Source organism: Ranitomeya imitator, chromosome 10, assembly GCF_032444005.1.
Source record: "Ranitomeya imitator isolate aRanImi1 chromosome 10, aRanImi1.pri, whole genome shotgun sequence".
NCBI lineage: Eukaryota > Metazoa > Chordata > Amphibia > Anura > Dendrobatidae > Ranitomeya > Ranitomeya imitator.
In genome coordinates, this window is record NC_091291.1 from 121,014,152 (window position 1) to 121,035,746 (window position 21,595).

General features: G+C 46.7%; 1 protein-coding gene across 4 annotated transcripts in view; it reads right to left on the reverse strand.

Moving 5' to 3' along the window:
• The window catches only part of LOC138651386 (cyclin-dependent kinase 11B-like), a 51,394-nt gene extending 31,202 nt beyond the window's left edge, over nt 1–20,192 (reverse strand). For 2 of the 4 annotated variants that reach the window (XM_069741558.1, XM_069741556.1), the window contains exons 1-6: nt 20,003–20,127; nt 15,671–15,794; nt 6,536–6,651; nt 5,172–5,296; nt 3,811–3,949; nt 1,673–1,800 (exon numbers count right to left, since the gene is read on the reverse strand). In XM_069741558.1, coding sequence (XP_069597659.1) covers nt 1,673–1,800; nt 3,811–3,949; nt 5,172–5,296; nt 6,536–6,651; nt 15,671–15,781 — 619 coding nt within the window. In that variant the 5' untranslated portion in view covers nt 15,782–15,794; nt 20,003–20,127. Of the gene's footprint in view, nt 1–1,672; nt 1,801–3,810; nt 3,950–5,171; nt 5,297–6,535; nt 6,652–15,670; nt 15,795–20,002 lie in introns of all 4 variants that reach the window. The other 2 variants (XM_069741557.1, XM_069741559.1) reach the window with 2 other exon arrangements.
• Between the last annotated feature and the right edge of the window lie 1,403 nt (nt 20,193–21,595).

Sequence of the window (21,595 nt, forward strand, 5' to 3'; positions counted from 1 at the left end):
CCAGCTTCAGAATGCTGTGAGGAGGCTCTAAATAATAAAGCTTGCAAGCAGTGCATGCTCATCCTCTAAGTAATATCCCAAAACTTCTTAAGACAGGAGATCATTTTTAATAGGATGCTAATTGCAAAGTTGCTTGTTCTTACAAGCACTTTACAGTTGTACCCATTTAAGAACTTGAGACATCCCCTTCGAAGGCACCAAACTCAATCTGATTATTCACAGGTGCAGGAAAGAGAAGAGACTGACCTAAAGCACTGGTGCCATTATCTACACCTCCAGCGTGCAGACAGATTTCCTCCTCCGTCATTTACATGGCCCAGCACACTGATGAAGTCTGCCAGCCATGTGGGACTCAAACTACGGACTGACAACCAATTTTGTATCTAAAAACTAGCAAATTCTATATGTGTATCCACAATGCTATATTCACTACATAGTTGTCTTAAACCACCACTGGGGAAACTTTTTAGCTGTATTCGGAAATTTAGGGTTGAAAAAAACAGAGCTCCAACTAATATAAAGATGTATTAAATTATTACTGGTCAACAAACTGCATAAATCAGCAGTACAAGTTAGTGTAAAAAACTTTGTAATATATCTTATCTTAGAGAAATTTCCTTTCCTTACTAATGAGCCACTTCCTACCCTTTCAAACTCACTGTCCACTATGGAAAAAAATATAAACAATGTTGAAATCCATTTTGCACAAAGCAAGACTGACTGCCAGCACAGTGAGGAGTCAGGTTACATCTATTTCCAATTGAGAAGGAAGGGAAGAGGAGGAGTGAGGGTGCAGGCAAAGACAGGCAGATCTTACTGTAGATATTGAATGAGTCAGCTTATCCCTGAGCTGGATTCACAGCTACACTGATGAGTTTGCTGTGTAATCTCCTCCATGCAGCTGCTAATTCTAAGCATGTCCTAAACAGAGAAATATGAGTAGGAATCCCTGTGCAATGTTGTAAGGGAGACAACATAGCAGCTAGTCTGCTCCCACTATATGAGAGACAGCTGAAATTTCAATTTTGTCAAGAAGAAAACTGGTGAGATATGCTAGTCATATGACGGCCGGTGTTATTCTTGATGTACACACACATGACAATTTATTCTGTAAAAAGTTACCTGAAATGAAAGAAAGCTTTAAGTAATGAAATTACACAGAAGTTTGGATCTAAAGGATATTTTTTTCTTTTAAGAAAACTTCCGAATTGTCAGAAGTTTTGCTTGGTAGCGATCAAGTCACAAAGATCCCCACCAATTTCTGAAACAAAGAGGCTTAAGAGTTCAGCTGAGCTCTGGGTTCCTTTAGAGCTGAGCATGGGCCCAAAATAAGTCTGTGGGTTAACGCACCTATAAGCATGCCTGTCTGTGGAGAGCAAACCCCAGCCAAAAGATCAGCACTCAGTTAAGCGCTCACGTTCCTTTGTTACAGCGATCAGTGGGGTTTCAGCATTTAGGACTCCCATCATTCAAAAAAAAAAAAAAGTATTTGTAAAAATGAATGTTACACATTTTTACTAATAGTTTTCTAACTTTCATTTTCTGTCTCTACTGTAACTTTTATCTAACACGTTGTGCACTACAATGACAGTATTCTTTATTTAAGCTAAGTAACAAAACATGGACCAGCCCTAAAAATAAAAGTGGCAGGACCGGGTGCGGGTAGCAGTACCTTCTCTCCTGGCCTCCCGTCCTTTACGTCTCTCCTCGGCTCTCCTATGTCGTTCTTTCAGTTCTTTCTGCTGTTCCCATAGTTTCCTTTCGCGCTCACGATTACGTTCCAGTTGTTCTAAACGGTCGCTGCAAGAAAGAAAAAAAGTTCAATTAAAGTTAAAGGAGCTGAAATATCTGGTGTCCGGCCAAAAGATGATTACAGGGTGTCATACTACTGGGAACTCCAGCACATAAGATGGGGGAGACCCTTCCACTCATTGGCTGAGAAGTGGCTTTGAAAACCTGTATGTAGGTTGTATGCAATCAGTGTCAGTAAGGCTAGGTTCACATTGCGTTAATGGGTGTCCGCTAGCGGACTCCGTTACATGGCGCAACTGTCGCAACTAACGCTATGTAACGGATCCGTTAGCGCACCCATTGACTACAATGTGCTAACGGATCCCTAACGCATCGCAAACGTATGCCATTTTTAGCATGCGTCTGCGATGTGCCGTTAGTTTCGGACGGACCGCGGACACTGCTTGCAGCGTTCACGGTCCGTTCCTCGCTAGCGCAGATCGGGCATCTGCGCTAGTGGGATTGCCGACCGCAATCCCCTTTTGGACATTGCGTTAGCGCAATCCGTTAGTGCAATCCGTTTAGCGGATACGCTAACGCAATGTGAACCTAGCCTAACCAGAGGACACCGGAACTGATGCATCCAATCGGAACAATATGGATTCTTGATGTAAAGTGCCAGCTCTACTCTACACTTCATGTTTTGGGACTTTTTATCTTGCAAGTAGAATCTAATATTAAAGTGTGCAGTGATTTTAGAAAAGGTGCTACTCAGTCTCTTCTTCTTACTGCTAGAACACAGACATTGCACTTTTCTCCATTTAGTGTTTAGGTACCGTCACACTAAGCGACGCTGCAGCGATACCGACAACGATCCGGATCGCTGCAGCGTCGCTGTTTGGTTGCTGGAGAGCTGTCACACAGACCGCTCTCCAGCGACCAACGATCCCGAGGTCCCCGGTAACCAGGGTAAACAGCGGGTTACTAAGCGCAGGGCCGCGCTTAGTAACCCGATGTTTACCCTGGTTACCATCCTAAAAGTAAAAAAACAACCGCTACATACTTACCTACCGCTGTCTGTCCTCGGCGCTCTGCTTCTCTGCTCTGGCTGTGAGCGCTGGGCAGCCGGAAAGCAGAGCGGTGACGTCACCGCTCTGCTTTCCGGCCGCTGTGCTCACAGCCAGAGCAGAGAAGCAGAGCGCCGAGGACAGACAGCGGTAGGTAAGTATGTAGCGGTTGTTTTTTTTACTTTAACGATGGTAACCAGGGTAAACATCGGGTTACTAAGCGCGGCCCTGCGCTTAGTAACCCGATGTTTACCCTGGTTACCAGCGAAGACATCGCTGAATCGGCGTCACACACGCCGATTCAGCGATGTCAGCGGGAGATCCAGCGACAAAACAAAGTTCTGGACTTTCTTCCCCGACCAGCGACAGCACAGCAGGGGCCTGATCGCTGCAGCCTGTCACACTGGACGATATCGCTAGCCAGGACGCTGCAACGTCACGGATCGCTAGCGATATCGTCTAGTGTGACGGTACCTTTTGGCCGGACTCGAGCAACCAGTCATGGACACTTGAGTATGTGTTCAGAGGAATCCCCAGGCTCAAGAGGTGACCGAACGAGGAGGTTCATCAGCTTCGACAAGGCTGGAGGTTAGGCCTTAAATTGCCAAGATTAAACTAAAAGTTTCTTCTGTTGTGTGCACATAACCAAGCGCTTTTAGGGTTGCATGGATTGCAAAGGTCGAGGACATCAAATATCAGCTCTGCACATAATGAAGTCTTTTAAAATAAAATAAAAATACCTTTTTATTCCTAAGCTATACTTTTTTAATGCTAAGCTATACTTCTACCAACAGAGCAAGTAAGGAACATGGCAGTCATCAGATGTCGCTCTGTCGTACACAACATAGTCATGTATAAAATGATTGCCAATTCATTTGAACAAGAGCCTCTTGTTAGTACATATACCATTGTTGGTGTTAGTATGTGAATTGTCCTTACTTGACAATTCCTTTAAATGCTGCTTTCTAGAAAGCGAAAATACTTATTATACACAACGCCCGGCTCTCCTTACCGTTCCCTCCTAGAATGCTCCCGGGCCAGCTCCCTCCTCTTCAGTCGCTCACGCTCACGGCGAACTTTATCTTGTTCTTCTCTGTGTCTTTTCCGTCTTTCAGGCTCTCTGTCCTTTTCCTTTGCACGCATATATTTACCTGCTCCGTAATAAACATCACGCGGCAGTCAGTACAAACTATTCATCTTGGACAGTAAGGCTATGTTCAAACGTTGCGATTTTGCTGCTTCTTTATGTAAATTTTAAGCGGTGTTTACAGTGACAGCAAAAGCTATGAGAACACACATTGTTTCGTTTTTTTCCTGACTGAATTGGAAATGGTTTAGTTCTTTCAGCCTTTTTTCACCCATAGAAAGCAATGAGTAAGTGCAAAAGAACAGCAAAAAATGCAGGTATCAAGTTTTGCTGCATTTTTGGTGCAAAAAACTAAGAAAATTGCATCATGTTTGTTGGTGGGGCACTAAATATTTACCAACATGCACAAGAGATAATAAAAATACAGAAAAAAAAAAACTTCGCAAAAACGCAGCAAATAGGTTGCAAAACCTGCTTTTTGTAAGTAGCTTCTTTACTGCTAAGAGAGGTTTTGCCTGCAGAAAAACAATGCAAAATGTGATCATAGCCTTACACGCCACCATTATCCATCTATGAATTTTCCAATACAATGTAATGTTCATTAAATCACGGCAGACCCCTTCCTTCATCATCGTGCCCAGTCCATGCACTAAAGGCCGGTTCCATTTTTGAGGTTGTGTTCGCAGCGTTTGACGCATACATCCGCATGTGTCTTGATTTCATATCTTTTTACATTGTGGACACAGGTGCCTGCCTTTGCATGACTTCGCCTGCGTTTGCTTACGCATGCGTCTTTTCAAGATGTGCGACGGGGCGCGGCTAACGCACCATGTTGCAATTTTTGAGGTGGCAAATTTCCGTCAAATATGAGCAGGCATGCGCATGAGTGCGTTAAAAAAAACCACACGCATTAATGCCTATGGGAATGCATGCGGACTGCGCATATCCAGGAACTGATTTAGACACGCCCATTGAGACACGGCCCTCCCGGAAATACTGACTGCATGCGCATAAAAAGCGCACACTCAAGCAAAAGACGCATACAAATGCAGCGTTTTTTTAGTCATGCGTTGGCATGCGTTTTTGCATGCGTTTGCGGACAACACCCTGCGGACTCAACCGCAAATGTGCAACTAGCCTAAGCAGGGGTTCCTGTAAATGTTTCTTGTGACGCTGAAAGTGCATTCCAAGTATCTGATTGCTGAGTTTTATTTAGAAGGCGCTGCATTATATGTGTTTGACCTCCTGAAATTACACACATAAAAACGCCCATTATATAGAAGTACCTTCGGCAGAATGGCTGCGGTGTCGGCGTTTCTCTTTCTTCTTCTCATCTTTCCTATGGTGAGATTTTTCTTTTCGAGAAACTTGCTGTGGAGGTTTAATAGCCAAGGAGTCGTCTTCTTCACCTCTAGGAATAAAAAAAAAATCCCCACCCCCAAAAAATTAACACACAGGATTTATTTAGAGTTTTTTTTTTAGTCTAACTGTAATTTGGGCACGTTAAGTGGTGCTATCGCCAAAACTGAAAATTACTGTGGTCATATTGATCCAGGCTTGAATCTCCATAAGATTCAGGTATCGATGCTTTAAAGAAAAAGGAAAACGTAAAAAAAAAAAAAAGTTACCCAAATTTTATTTGGCTTTTTAAATTCTACTCAATCTGCCGACGATGCAGTTCACATACTCTGAGGATCCATTCAATTTATACAGTGCGATACTGCTGCCTGTAATCAGAGGCCTCACAGGTTAAGGACCATAACTGTTATCACCACTCAACAATGCTGAGCCATGATTGTGGCAAGCATGGCATGTGACCACTGAGGTAAGTGACTGCTTAAAGGGATCAAATGCTGCCAGCTTGTGAACACGAATGAGCAATGACCACCAGCTCATTAATGAGGCTATAAAGTGACAAGATTTTTTTTTTCTAGCTTTAATATGAACTCTAATATGTGTCTGCAAGAACTCTTAAATGGATGCTCAAAGGGGTTGTCCACATTTGATAATTTGAAGGGCATAAGACTGGGGCGGTACTGTAGATCAGCTGCTAATCAAGAGAATAGAAGCCAATCTGAAGGACCCCGCAGCATTCACTAAGTGTGGTGTCCTGCTCCGTAAACTGTTCAAATCCGCCCACTGTTGGGGGGGTATAAAAACTGATCGGTGTGAGTGCTGAATGTCAGACCCATGTCAATCTGATAGAGAGGAGTGAAACGATTGGCAGGACCTATGTCCAGTGGCCAGGTGAGTACTCCATTGCATGGAAGCCCTGTGAACTGCGTCCTGCCATGATCACCGGCTCTATTTTTTGGAACGATGTCATTGTTGCGGCGGCATTACGCACATACGACATAGTGCCAGAGATGTCGACAGGTAGGAGGCGGTTCACATGGCTCTGGTCAGGCGTCCCTGGAATACGGACCTGGCTGCTGGACAGACAAGGATCCTTCAAATTTCTTTCCTCATTTCTACAATCTGATATTGATGACTTAGCCTGAGGATTGGTCATTGATATAAAAGTAGTGGACAAACCCATTAAAATGAAGTAAAAAAAATAACGAATATAAGCATTGCTGTATCTAAAGTTTACACATTGCCAGGGGAAGGAAAATATAGAAAAAAAAAATCAGAACAATGAATGCTGTACCTGTCTTCCATTGAATCTTCACGTCTGTAAGGGGAATTTCTAATAGTAATCTCCATCCTGTGATCTCTTAACTCGCCTTCTTCTAATGAGTCTCTCTTGGAATCACAGTCATCAGCCTGGGAAGGATATAAAATGCAAAGTAAGAAACAAAAGGCAAAAAGACTAAACAGAAACTAAAGTCAAAACTATAAAGTGAGAAAAAGCTGACACTGCCAAGTGTGGAAAAGATACAATTAAAGGGGTTGCCTCGCGGCAGACATTTATGACATGTCCACAAGATCTTCTGTGACCTGCACCAATCTCCAGAAATGGGAATCCCACAATCCCCCCATTCTGATGGGTGCCTGACCTGCAGTGACAGGTGAGGTGGCCGCACACGTGCCAGCCTTATCCAGTGACTACTATGTGAGGTTGGATCGTCATCAATTACATAATTATGATATATACTGCTTAGGTTGGACATACACATTAGATACTTGTCAGCAAAGCACTTTTAGTCTAAAAGGTCTCTCCTGAAAACTCTATATACATACACGCCTGGCCTGACACAGCAGGTCACCCATTACTAAACGTCAAACATATATAGGGCATTGCTTAAAAGGCTTGTGACATTGTCTGCAACTCTCAGCCCTCAAGAACAAAAACAGCCCAAGACCGGTGATGAGAAACAATTTACCTACTATGTACCCAACAGAGTATCCCTTATACCATCAACCCCATAATGAATAATAAGGCTATGTGCACACGTTCAGGATTTATCGCTTTTTTTGCTATAAAAAACGCGATAAAACCATGAAAAAAACCCGCATACATTAAGCATCCTATTATTAGAATGCAATCTGCATTTTTTGTGCACATGCTGCTTTTTTTTTCCGCGGCGGAATCGCATTCCGGAAAAAAATGCAGCATGTTCATCCCTTGTGCGGAATCGCGGGGATTCCGCACACACAGGAATGCATTGATCCGCTTACTTTCCGCATGAGGCTATGTCCACCATTCGGGAAGTAAGCGGATCATGTGCGGTTGGTACCCAGGGTGGAGCAGAGGAGACTCTCCTCCAGGCCCTGGGAACCATATAATTGTTAAAAAAAAAAAAAAGAAATAAAATAACATATATACTCGAGTATAAGCCGACCCAAGTATAAGCCGACCCCCCTAATTTTGCCACAAAAAACTGGGAAAACTTAATGACTCGAGTATAAGCCTAGGGTGGGAAATGCAGCAGCTACCGGTAAATGTCAAAAGTAAAAATAGATACCAATAAAATTAAAATTAATTGAGACATCAGTAGGTTAAGTGTTTTTGAATATCCATATTGAAATCAGGAGCCCCATATAATGCTCCATAAAGTTTATGATGGCCCCATAAGATGCTCCATATTAAAATATGCCCCATATAATCCTGCATAAAGGTTAATAATGGCCCCAAAAGATGCTCCATAGACACATTTGCCCAATATAATGCTGCACAAATGCTGATTATGGCCCCATAAGATGCTCCATAAAACAGGATTTTTGGTTGCTTAGCGTAAAATCTGTTTCTCGGAGCCTTCATTGGGGGACACAGGAACCATGGGTGTATGCTGCTGCCACTAGGAGGCTGACACTATGCAAATAAAAAAGTTAGCTCCTCCTCTGCAGTGTACACCCCACCAACAGGAAGTAGGATATTCAGTTAGTGAGAAAGCAGTAGGAGAAGCAACGTGTAAAGGAGAAAGAATAATATAACAATAATAATAATAATAATAATAATAAACTTTATATATAGCGCCAACAAATTCCATGGCGCTCCACATAACAGTTTCAAACACTCAAAGAGTGTTCAAAGAACTCAAACGTAAACAGTAAACAAAGCTGTTCAACTTGGGAGGGAGCTGTGTCCCCCAATGAAGGCTCCGAGAAACAGATTTTACGGTAAGCAACCAAAAATCCTGTTTTCTCTATCGCCTATCATTGGGGGACACAGGAACCATGGGACGTCCCAAAGCAGTCCCTGGGGTGGGAAAAACAGACTTTCATCAGGTCCGAGGACTCACCACTGCCGCCTGCAGAATCCTTCTGCCCAGGCTGGCGTCTGCCGAAGCATAGGTATGGACCTTGTAAAGTTCAGCGAAACGTGTGGATGGAAGACCAGGTTGCCGCTTTGCGAAGCCGTCGGTGAAAGCCCTGTGACGTACCGCACAGGAAGCGCCGACTGCCCGGGTAGAGTGAGCCTTTCTCTCTGGAGGGGCACTCTGTTCTTGACCAGGTAAGCTTCCAAAATTGCCGTTCTGATCCAGCAAGCAATAGTCGCCTTGGAATCCGGCAGGCGTTCACACGCACCATCAGGGATGGTGAAAAGAGAATCCAGCTTTCGGAAAGCAGCGGTGCTAGCAAGGGAGATCCTCACTGCCCTGACGAGGTCCAGCCTGTTCAACGATTGCTCCAGAGGATGAATCGGAACTGGACAAAAGGAAGGTAGAACGGTGTCCTCGTTGAGGTGGAAAGGTGAAAACCACCTTGTGAAGGAAGGAAGGCGGAGGCCTGGGACCACCTTGTCCTGGTGGAAAATCAAGAAAGGAGATCGGCAAGAAATGGCCGCCAATTTGAAAATGTGGCGGATCGAAGTGATGGACCTGAGAAAAGCCACCTTCCCAGATAGAACTGACATGGAAAACTCCCTGAGAGGCTCAGAGGGGGGAACCCCCAAGAGCGACCAGCACAACCTTTAGATCCCATGAATCCACAGAGGCCCTGTACGGAGAGACAGAATGGGCTACTCCTTGAAGGAAGGTCTTAACCTGCGGCTGAGAAGATAACATCTTCTCAAAGGGAAGAAGAGCGCAGGAACCTGGTCCTTTAGGGAACTAAGGGTGAAGCCCGAATCCAGTCCTGCCTGAAGGAAAACCAAATGGAAGGCAGGGAAAGGACATAGGTGAAAAGCGGTTGGACTTGCACCAACGAAAGTAAGCCTTCCAGGTACGATAGTAGATCCTGGAAGACGAAGGCTTCCTAGCCTGGATTATAGTGTGACTCATCCGGGCCGAAAGGCCGGACGCTCTTAAAACTGTGGAGTCCACAACCACGCCGTTAAACTGAGCGACTGATAATTCGGGTGGCAGATCGGACCGTGGGACAGCAGATCCGGTCTGTCTGGAAGGCACTAGGGGCGTCCGCGAGAAGATTGACGATGTCGGCAAACCAAGGCCTCCTGGGCCAATCAGAATGCCCGGCACCCCTTCTTTTCCGACAGCTTGGAAAGCAAGGGAAGGGGTGGGAACCGATAGGGGAGCACGAACTGCGACCAAGGAATGGCCAAAGAGTAAACACCACTGCGAGATAATCGCGGGACCTTGGGACGACCCAAGGGACATTCCTGTTCAATCGGGACGCCGTGAGGTCCACCTCTGGAGTCCCCCATCGAAGAGCAATCAGGTAGGAGACCTCCTGAAGTAAGGACCATTCCCCTGCCGCGAGGCCCTCGCAGCCGAGGAAGTCGGCGGCCTAATAGTCCACGCCGGGGACATGCGCTGCGGATCTCACCAGGACCGTAGCCTTTGTCCAGAGGAGGATCCTGGGATCTCGGCAGAGGCCAGAGAACTCAGAGTCCACCCCTGGAGGTTGACATATGCCACTGCTGTGTCATTGTCTGTCTGGATTCGAATTGGCAGGCTGCTGAGAATCCTTATCCAGTGAAAGACAGAAAGATGATCCGGAACTCGAGGACATTGATCGGTAGAGAGGACTCCTGCGCCGACCAACAACCCTGAAAAGAACAGGTGACAAAGCCCCACGCCTCCGCCGAGCAGGCTGGCGTCCGTCGTCACCACCTGCCAGGGAACTGGAAGAAAGGATATGCTGTGAAGGATCTGCTCTGGGATAAGAGAAGTGACCTCGGCCACCAGTCGAGGAACCGTTTGACCCGGGAGAAAGCCGGATCGGACGATGCAGGGAGAAGACAGACGTGTCCCCCTGTGATAGAATAGCCTGCTGAAGAAATCTTGAATGAAACGGGCGAAGGGAAAATTGCTTCCGATGTTGCAACCAACCTCCTTAGGACCTTTATGGCCCATCGGAAAGGAGGGGAGCCGAGAACCCTGGAGCAAGCGAACTTCCCGACAAAGGAGGGAAATCGTGTCTTCGGGAAGAAAGACTCTGGTCAGACAAGTGACGAAGAACCTGCCCAGAGATACGAGGCGCCGAACAAGACGGAACTTCTTCCTATTGACGAGCCACCCGCAACGGCTAGAGCGTCGGGGAAGATTGATAGACTTTCGGGAGCCTGAAACCGAAATTCCTGAGCCTCCATGGAAGCGATTACTGAATGAGGGAATATCATCCTGAAGTGTTTCAAGACGAGACTTCCTGTTAAGCAATTTGAGATCCGGACTGGGACGAACCGTGTAGTCCTCTATCAGTACAAAGAGATTTGAACCGTTCCTGTTCTGGGACGGGAACGATTACCCCGGATTTAAGGAGGGAAACAATGGCTGTAAAGAAACCCGGTACTAGAGCGGGGTCTCTTGGAGGTTGGGATTCAAAGAAAACGATCCCAGGGCCGTGAAATGAATCTATTTTGTATCCAGAGGATACAAGTTCCCTGGCCCATGCGTCCTCTACTGAGGAGACCCAGACGTCCCTGAGGAACAGGAGACGGCTGCCCAGCCTGGGAAATGGGCTGGAGTCTAGTTGTGGGTCATGCCTAGGTGGAACTTCCAGTCCTGGACCTGGAGAATCCACCTTAGAAGTAGAGGGAACGCCAGGAAGGAGTGAGTCGAAGAATACCTTCTTCTCTTAACGTGCCTGAGGCCTCTGCTGTTGCGAAAAAGGAATCTGATGCTGCAAAGCGACGAGAAAAACCGAAAGGACCGAAGTTGCCGCCTAGGAAGAGAACTGGTGCCGCCAGTGGCTTCCTTAGTAATTTGGTCCAGCTTGGAACCGAAAAGACGTGATCCTTGAAAAAGGCAGGCCCGTAAGGGACTTCTTTGATGACTCGAGCCAAACAGAGTGACGGCTGGCAACAACATTACTGTACTGAAGACGCGACGTCCAGGGAACAAATTATTCCCCGGCGTGAGTAATCTGGGTGGAAACTTCCGCCATCCAGTCTGGTGGAGCTCCGGCCTGAATGCCCCAACGGAGTTGTTTAGCCCCTTCGGATACAGACTTCGAAACCCAAGTGGAAGCGAAAGCCGGGCATAGAGATGATGCGGCAGCTTCGAAAGTCGAATTCACGAAAGATTCCATGATCCTATCGATGGAATCTGTCAGAGTCTCCCCACCGGACAGCGTGAAGACTGTGTTGGTAGCAAGTCTAGCAGCGGCGGATCCACAGAGGGAGAGGTCGTTCTCTAACGCCTCTCATTCCGGTTGGCGATGAGGTCCGGAGGAAAGAGATATGAGACTCCAAGACGCTTGTCTCTGTGAGAACGTCTGGTCGAATTCGCTCTTTCTCTGGCCAGAAGCTCCTCGATTCAGGATGAGGAGCGAATCCCTTGGGAGGTAATTTAGACAGTCTAAACGAAACCGCCTGATCTGCGGGTTCCGTCGAGGAATCTTTGATGCCACAGGTCAGATTGGACGCTCCAATGAGGCCTTGAACCATATCCCTCATGTTATGATTTGGTTAGACTCCGGCCCCAAATTATCCTCCGAAAGCGCATCAGAGAAAAACCTCGCCTTACTCGGGGTTCGGAGTATCAGGGGGAAGTCGACCACAGAGAAGGACCGTGGGGCGAGATGGACCGAGGAGAGAACTCAGACCAGCGTTCCTGTCTGGATCTTTCACGGCCTGTATTGGAAGACTCGGACGGAGCTTCTTGCGACCCGCTGGCTACTGCGGAAGTCTGCAGGGGCAACCGATCGAGCACGGACACAAGGGTCTGGGACACCCATGTGAGATCCGCTATTGATAGAGACAGAGGGGAGGCCCAGCCTGGGGTGGGGACTTCGCTCTGAGGCGGAGCAGCAGGGGGGGGGGGTCTTGGGTGGTGAACATAATGTGGGTTGCTGCAGGCCTGTCTGAGGGAAGCTTGCGGTTACAAGACGCACCCTGAAAGTGTTTCACTAAGGCACAGGAAAAAGTAGGAGGTCGGGAGTGACCTTCCTTAAAATTAGACCGAACGGGCCCCTGAGGTAAATGTCAGAAGACTAGGGGACCGGGGATTGAGACAAACTGCGGTGCAAAGGTACTCACGGCAGACACTGCGGGATCCAGATGGAAGATTGCACGGCCTTGAAGATGCTCCTCAGGAACGATAGCCCCTAGGAGAACAGGCAGACACATCTGGGGCACTCTTGTCCGAAACTTGCTGCAGGTCTGAAGAACAGCAGTGGGGAGATGCGACGATGCCAGGAATTTGCACTCTTAGGATGTGCAAAGAAAAACGTTCCTGGCACTGATATAAGCATCTGTGGCTGCCTGGGAGTGGTGGGCGGGGCTTAACCGCCAGGCCAGGAGCACCAAGATGGCGGCGGTGGGCGGAGCTTGCCGATAATAGTCGGGCGGGAGAAAAGCCCGCCCGAGGGAAAGGAAGTGGGAGGAGACGCTGCGCCGGAAGTAGGCCCCGGAAGAAGCCGGGGCCTAAATTTAAGGCCGGCGGCCGCCGGGAAGGGCCGCGGCGGCGGGTGAAGCGGCGCGGTTTCCTGCAAGGCCGCCGTGCCGTGGTAAAAGGGCACAGTGCGGCCGTAGGAGGAAGCGGCGGCGGTGCCTGCAAAGCCGCCGCACCAGAAGAAAGCGGTGCAGCCACAGGGGAAAGCGGCGCGGCTGCCAGCGAGGCGGCCACGCCGTGTCAGAAAAAAATAGTGCGGCCGTAAGGAAATCGGCGCGGCTACCATAAGGCCGCCGCGCCAGGACAGAAACAGTGCAGCCGCAGGGGAAAAAAAAGGCAGAGGCTGCCGCACGGCCGCCGCATCGGGACAGAGCACAGTGCGGGGAAAAAAAGGCAGCGCGGCCGCCTGTAAGGCCAAGAACAGCGCGGCTGCCACGCTAATGGGGCGACGACCCCCGCCCCATGAGAAAATGTCAACCAGGTCAATACAGCCTGGAAAAAATCCCAAGGGACCCCCAAATGACTACCCTGGAACTGAGGAAGGACCCACAGGTACTTTGGAATACTCACCTAAAAAATCCCACGCCGTTCTTACTAACCTCATTCTGTGGGAAAATATCAGACGTCCAGGGAGCTGATGGACGTCCTCGTCTCCTCCAACCGACAGGCTCTGGTGGGCGAGTGGGTGGGGGACGGAGCCAGGACCGGACTTCTAAGCACGCTTGTGTGCTAGGATCTTGGTCCTGGTGGGGGATCTATGAGGATACGGGGTGGCAGTACACGCCGTACTCATAGTCCGTATTGTGGGACTACAGGTGTGACTGTTCACCCTGTATCCCTCCAGAAAATCTGAAAAGAAACGACGCACATTGAGGTAAATAAGGGTCTAATGAAAGACCCGTGTCCACCTCCTACTGACACTAAGCTAAACTGAATATCCTACTTCCTTGTCGGTAGGGTGTACACTGCAGAGGAGGAGCTAACTTTTTTATTTGCATAGTGTCAGCCTCCTAGTGGCAGCAGCATACACCCATGGTTCCTGTGTCCCCCAATGATAGGCGATAGAGAAAGATATTTACCCCATATAGTGCTGCACAAACCTTGATTATGGCCCCATAAGATGCCCCATACTGACACTTGCCCCATATAGTGCTGCACAAACGTTATGGCCCCATAGATGCTCCATACAAACACTTGCCCCATTTGCTGTTGCTGCGATAAAAAAAAAAAAAAAAAAAAAATCACATACTCACCTCTCCGTTGCTCAGGCCCCCGGCACTTTCAATATTCATCTGCTCCTCGTTCCGGCGCTGCTCCATCTTCAGAGTCTTCTGAACTGACGTTCAGGCAGAGGGAGCGCACTATCCACGTCATCGCACCCTCTGACCTGAGCGTCACTGCAGAAGACACTGAAGACGGAGCGGCGCCGGAACGGGGAGCAGGTGAATATTGCGCAGCGCTCCCCTCTCCTCCCAGTTATACTCACCTGCTCCTGGCGCTGTGCAGTCCCTGCTTCCCCGACGCCGCATCTTCATCCTGTACTGAGCAGTCACATGTACCGCTCATTACAGTAATGAATATGAGGCTCCACCTCTATGGGAGGTGGAGCCGCATATTCATTACTGTAAAGAGCGGTACATGTGACCGCTCAGTACAGGAACAAGCTGCCGGCGCCAGGGACCTGCAGGGACCGCGCGAGGAGCAGGGGAGTATAATTAGACAGCCCCCGCTCCCCTGCCGACCTCTGGGTATGACTCGAGTGTAAGCCGAGGGGGACTTTCAGCCCAAAAAACAGGCTGAAAATTTCGGCTTATACTCGAGTATATACCGTAATAAATCGTGATATTCTCACCTTCCAGCGTCCCCAACAATCTTCCCGCTCCTCGCAATGCTTCCGCTCCTAGTGATGCTTTGCGGCAATAACCTGTGATGACCTGCGGTCTCACGAGACCGCTACGTCATCAGGGGTCATTGCTGCGAGGCATTACTGGGAACGAAAGCATCGCAAGGAGCGGGAAGATTGCCGGGGACGCCGGAAGGTGAGAATATCACGATTTATTATTTTTTATTATTTTTAACATTAGATCTTTTTACTATTGATGCTGCATAGGCAGCATCAATAGTAAAAAGTTGGTCACACTTATCAAACACTATGTTTGACAAGTGTGACCAACCTGTCAATCAGTTTTCCAAGCGACGCTACAGATCGTTTGGAAAACGCTAGCATTCTGCAAGCTAGTTACGCTTGTAAAACGCTAGTGTTTAGCGGGAAAACGCATGCCAATTCCGCATGCGTTTTACCCACGGCACAGTTGCGGAATTGCCGTGGAAATTTCCGCAGCAATTCCGGACGTGTGCACATAGCCTAAGTAATATTTTCCCAGAAAAGATCCGACAGCGCTTGTTTGAGCAACGACTCTTCCCCTCGAAAAACTCAGAAACACGGAAGCTGTGGGAGGAGTGCGTATGCGTTCAATGGGGTGTAAGCAGCCGTCAGACAGTTATGGCAGTGGTTGATCAGCCTCGAAAGACAGCTCATGTTGAAAGAAAGCAGCCCCCCCCCCCTCTCCCAACATTCAACATCAATCATTTTTCTGGCGTCTTACATTTTTTGTATGTTTATACTCCGTTTTTTCTTCTTGTTCCTTTCTCCTTTTCTTTTCATTTAAAATTTCATCCAGCGTTTTCACTTTCCAGGTGTCTTTTTCATCCCCCATTTGGTGGGTCAACCTAAGAAAGGAAACTTTATTTTAATATGTTTACAACAAGGGATTTAAAGGGGCAAAATGCGGCACAAAAATATATCACATTGCGTTTGAAGTGTTTAACAAATGCACTCCCCAATCTACTCTGCCATTCTAATCTGTCCCATTGTCCCAATTTCAGCACATCTTTAATGGTAGCTCCATTTCTATGTCGGTCTTAACACAGTAGCTTCCATCCTTGGTTTCTGTGTCGGCAAATGACCACTGATGTGATAACTAGTTAAGCCATTTGGATTACTAGTTAAGCCAGCCCCATTCTTTATCATGTCTGATGCAGGGACTGGCTTAGGTGGTGGAATGAGCCAAACATCTTATACATAGATCCCCTTTCCACTCCATGACATACTATTACAAGATGGAGCAGGCAGGCAGGGCTGTGGGGTCGGTAAGCCAAACCTCCGACTTCTCAATTTCCCTGTCTCTCAACTAAACAGCACTGGTCACTACTGAGCATGTACATAAAGTGCAGCACAGATTCATCTCATCTATGACCCCAGAGCACTGGTCACTACTGATCATGTACATAAAGTGCAGCACAGATTCATCTCATCTATGACCCCAGAGCACTGGTCACTACTGATCATGTACATAATGTGCAGCACAGATTCATCTCCACTATGACCCCACAGCTCTGGTCACTACTGATCATGTGCATAAAGTGCAGCACAGATTCATCTCATCTATGACCCCAGAGCACTGGTCACTACTGATCATGTACATAAAGTGCAGCACAGATTCATCTCATCTATGACCCCAGAGCACTGGTCACTACTGACCATGTACATAAAGTGCAGCACAGATTCATCTCCACTACGACCCACAGCACTAGTCACTACTGATCATGTACATAAAGTGCAGCACAGATTCATCTCATCTACGACTCCACAGCACTGGTCACTACTGACCATGTACATAAAGTGCAGCACAGATTCATCTCCACTATGACCCCACAGCACTGGTCACTACTGATCATGTACATAAAGTGCAGCACAGATTCATCTCCACTATGACTCCAGAGCACTGGTCACTACTGATCATGTACATAATGTGCAGCACAGATTCATCTCCACTATGACCCCACAGCTCTGGTCACTACTGAGCACGTACATAAAGTGCAGCACAGATTCATCTCCACTACGACCCCAGAGCACTGGTCACTACTGATCATGTACATAAAATGCAGCACAGATTCATCTCCACTACGACCCCAGAGCACTGGTCACTACTGAGCATGTACATAAAGTGCAGCACAGATTCATCTCCACTACGACCCCAGAGCACTGGTCACTACTGATCATGTACATAAAATGCAGCACAGATTCATCTCCACTACGACCCCAGAGCACTGGTCACTACTGAGCATGTACATAAAGTGCAGCACAGATTCATCTCATCTATGACTCCAGAGCACTGGTCACTACTGAGCATGTACATAAAGTGCAGCACTGATTCATCTTATCTATGACCCCAGAGCACTGGTCACTACTGATCATGTACATAAAGTGCAGCACAGATTCATCTCCACTATGACCCCACAGCACTGGTCACTACTGATCATGTACATAAAGTGCAACACAGAGTCATCTCCACTACGACCCCACAGCACTAGTCACTACTGATCATGTACATAAAGTGCAGCACAGATTCATCTCATCTATGACTCCAGAGCACTGGTCACTACTGATCATGTACATGAAGTGCAGCACTGATTCATCTCATCTATGACTCCAGAGCACTGGTCACTACTGATCATGTACATGAAGTGCAGCACAGATTCATCTCCACTATGACCCACAGCACTGGTCACTACTGATCATGTACATAAAGTGCAGCACAGATTCATCTCATCTATGACTCCAGAGCACTGGTCACTACTGATCATGTACATAATGTGCAGCACAGATTCATCTCCACTACGACCCCAGAGCACTGGTCACTACTGAGCATGTACATAAAGTGCAGCACAGATTCATCTCATCACCGACTCCACAGCACTGGTCACTACTGAGCATGTACATAAAGTGCAGCACTGATTCATCTCATCTATGACCCCAGAGCACTGGTCACTACTGATCATGTACATAATGTGCAGCACAGATTCATCTCCACTATGACCCCACAGCTCTGGTCACTACTGAGCACGTACATAAAGTGCAACACAGAGTCATCTCCACTACGAACCCACAGCACTAGTCACTACTGATCATGTACATAATGTGCAGCACAGATTCATCTCCACTATGACCCCACAGCACTGGTCACTACTGATCATGTACATAAAGTGCAGCACAGATTCATCTCCACTATGACCCCACAGCACTGGTCACTACTGAGCATGTACATAAAGTGCAGCACAGATTCATCTCCACTATGACCCCACAGCACTGGTCACTACTGATCATGTACATAAAGTGCAACACAGAGTCATCTCCACTACGACCCACAGCACTAGTCACTACTGATCATGTACATAAAGTGCAGCACAGATTCATCTCCACTATGACTCCAGAGCATTGGTCACTACTGATCATGTACATAACGTGCAGCACAGATTCATCTCCACTATGACCCCACAGCTCTGGTCACTACTGAGCACGTACATAAAGTGCAGCACAGATTCATCTCCACTACGACCCCAGAGCACTGGTCACTACTGATCATGTACATAAAGTGCAGCACAGATTCATCTCCACTATGACCCCAGAGCACTGGTCACTACTGAGCATGTACATAAAGTGCAGCACAGATTCATCTCATCTACGACTCCACAGCACTGGTCACTACTGATCATGTACATAAAGTGCAGCACAGATTCATCTCATCTACGACTCCACAGCACTGGTCACTACTGATCATGTACATAAAGTGCAGAACAGATTCATCTCCACTACGACCCCACAGCACTGGTCACTACTGATCATGTAGATAAAGTGCAGCACAGACTTATTTCAACCAAAAGCCCAGATCCTTAGATCAGGAAAAGAACAGACATCAATAGGACATTTCAGAACTTTTCCAAATTCTTATTAAACAATTTCCAGCTCAGTGAACTACTTTTCAGTAGCAGTAAACTACTGAAGCCAATGTATTATATATTTTTGGAGTCCGAGATGGTCCATTTTATACCGACTTCACCAAAATGGACTCCGACTCCACAGCCCTGGGAGCGGGTGTATTGTGCGGAGTCTGCTCCACACAGAGCACATGCCGACAGTATCATAGATGCTGATACATGCAGATGCTGTGATCACAGTGAGGTGTCAGCTCAAGTCCCCATGCATGAGTCCTCGTGGAATGTCATGGAAGTAAGGGGCCTGCACAAAGCGCAAACTGCAATAAAGATCCACCAAAAAATCCCAGGGACAAAAAAAAAAAAAAAAAAAAAGAATACAGTGTAAAGTAAAAATAAAATAAAATTCATTAAAAAAAAAAATTCTTGATTTGCTTTACTAAATCACCTAACTCCCTATTTAAGAAAAATTATATAAAAAAAATATCAGTGTTGCTGCATGAAATTGTTTAACTCCTAGAACAAAATGCAGCTCTATGAATGGAAAAATACAACCGTTATGGATCTGGGGAAAATAGGAGACAAATTAATTCGTGTTACAGAGATCAGAATAGACAAAACTAGAACACGAGAATAAACATAAAACCCGTAAAAGTTTGGTGTCGCCGTAATCGCACCGACCGGGAGGATCGGATTTCCAGGTAAGGCCACGGTCACATTATCAGTATTCGGCCAGTATTTGACCTCAATATTTATAAACCAAAACCAGGAGAGGAACAATCAGAGGAAAAGTATAATAGAAACACGTCACCACTTCTGTATTTATCACCCACTCCTGGTTTTGTCTTATAAATACTGAGGTAAAATACTGACCAAATACTGAACGTGTCCTTACTTTGTATAGTAAAATAAACGGCGTCATACAAACTACAACCGACCCCGAAAAAAAGGAAAAAAAACGAGTCCTGGTCCGGGCAGATCCGGGGAACCATGAAGTTTGGCTGCTGGAAGGAGGGAGGAAAAGACAAAAACAGAAATTGGTCACAGCAGGAAGGGGTTAAGGTTTAGGTGGCCCCTTCACCGGCCCCCTCTGCCTCCATATTTGGGGAGATTTTCTAGGCCCCAATGATAACTTCCCAGGAATAATGATTAAGGAACCAAACTGAGTGATATCTCCATGGCAACCACCGCACTTCCCCCTCCGGTAACGGGTCCTGCAGCAAACGGTGACCTATGAGCGTTATAAACACAGGAGACGTGAAGGGAAAACAATTTACCCCAAAGTTCTGCGCGGCGCAGCGTGAGCACCGAGGTCACTTCCTGGTGTCTGACGTGACGTCTCTGGAACGCAACGTAACCTTACGTACGAACTGCTGCCTTGTCCGCACGTCTCCACTAGGTGCCGCGCGTGAGCAGCAACGCACATCCTGGTTTCCTCCGCGCCTGCGCGCGCCGTGGTAAACTGTGCCTGCTCGGCTTCGCTAGTTAGCGCGCGTGCGCAGTAGCAGCCACGGGAACGCTTCCCGCTTTTTTTTTTTATATTAAACATTTATGAAGTAAAGTGATGATAAATTGTACTTTAGGATATATATATATATATATATATATATATATATATATATATATATATATATATATATATATATATGGACTGTATAGAACTGAAACATTTCTTCAAATAATTAAATCCTTGTCAAATGATTAAACTTATCTTTCCAGCCTTCAACAATTATCACTATTCTTATTATTTATTTCTATAGCATCATTAATTCCATGGTGCTGTACATGAGAAGGGGTTACATACAGGGTTATAGATATCATTTTCAGTACACAAATTTACGATGACAGACCGGTCCAGAGGGGAGTGGCCGCCATTGCAGATTTCTGGAGGCGAGGTTGTCACTACTCATCACACTTTTTTCTGTCCGGACGGCTTCATGTATATGCAGCTGTCACGTTCATGTCGGGAGAGACGCCGGCCAGTCCAAGCACTGCAGTCTGATCTTACTCCTATTCATCCTGCCCTCACATATCCCGCCCATCGGCGCTCCTATCATGTAATCAGGGGACACGGATGGGTTGTCATGAGAGCCGGGGGTCTGCAGAAGACCCCTGTGCCTGTCACTATGAATGTCCTCTGAACGCCATGAGATCGTGATCTCTGCTGAAGTCCGGCTATGTACAGCACAAGCGATCGGTAGCTTCAAGTAAACATAAGATAAAAAAAAGTCTTTAAAAATATTTAAAAAAAAAACACAAAAGTTCAAATCACCCCCTTTTTACCCCATTTAACCCCTTTACCCCCAAGGGTGGTTTGCACGTTATGGACCGGGCCAATTTTTACAATTCTGACCACTGTCCCTTTATGAGGTAATAACTCTGGAACGCTTGCATGGATCCCGGTGATTCTGACATTGTTTTCTCGTGATATATTGTACTTCATGATAGTGGTAAAATTTCCTCGACACTACTTGCGTTTATTTGTGAAAAAAAAAAACGAAATTTGGCGAAAATTTTGAAAATTTCGCAATTTTCCAACTTTGAATTTTCATGCCCTTAAATCACAGAGATATGTCACACAAAATACTTAATCAATACCATTTCCCACATGTCTACTTTACATCAGCACAATTTTGGAACCAACATTTTTTTTATATTAGGGAGTTATAAGGGTTAAAAGTTGACCAGCAATTTCTCGTTTTTACAAAACCATTTTTCTTAGGGACCACATCTCATTTGAAGTCACTTAGAAGGGT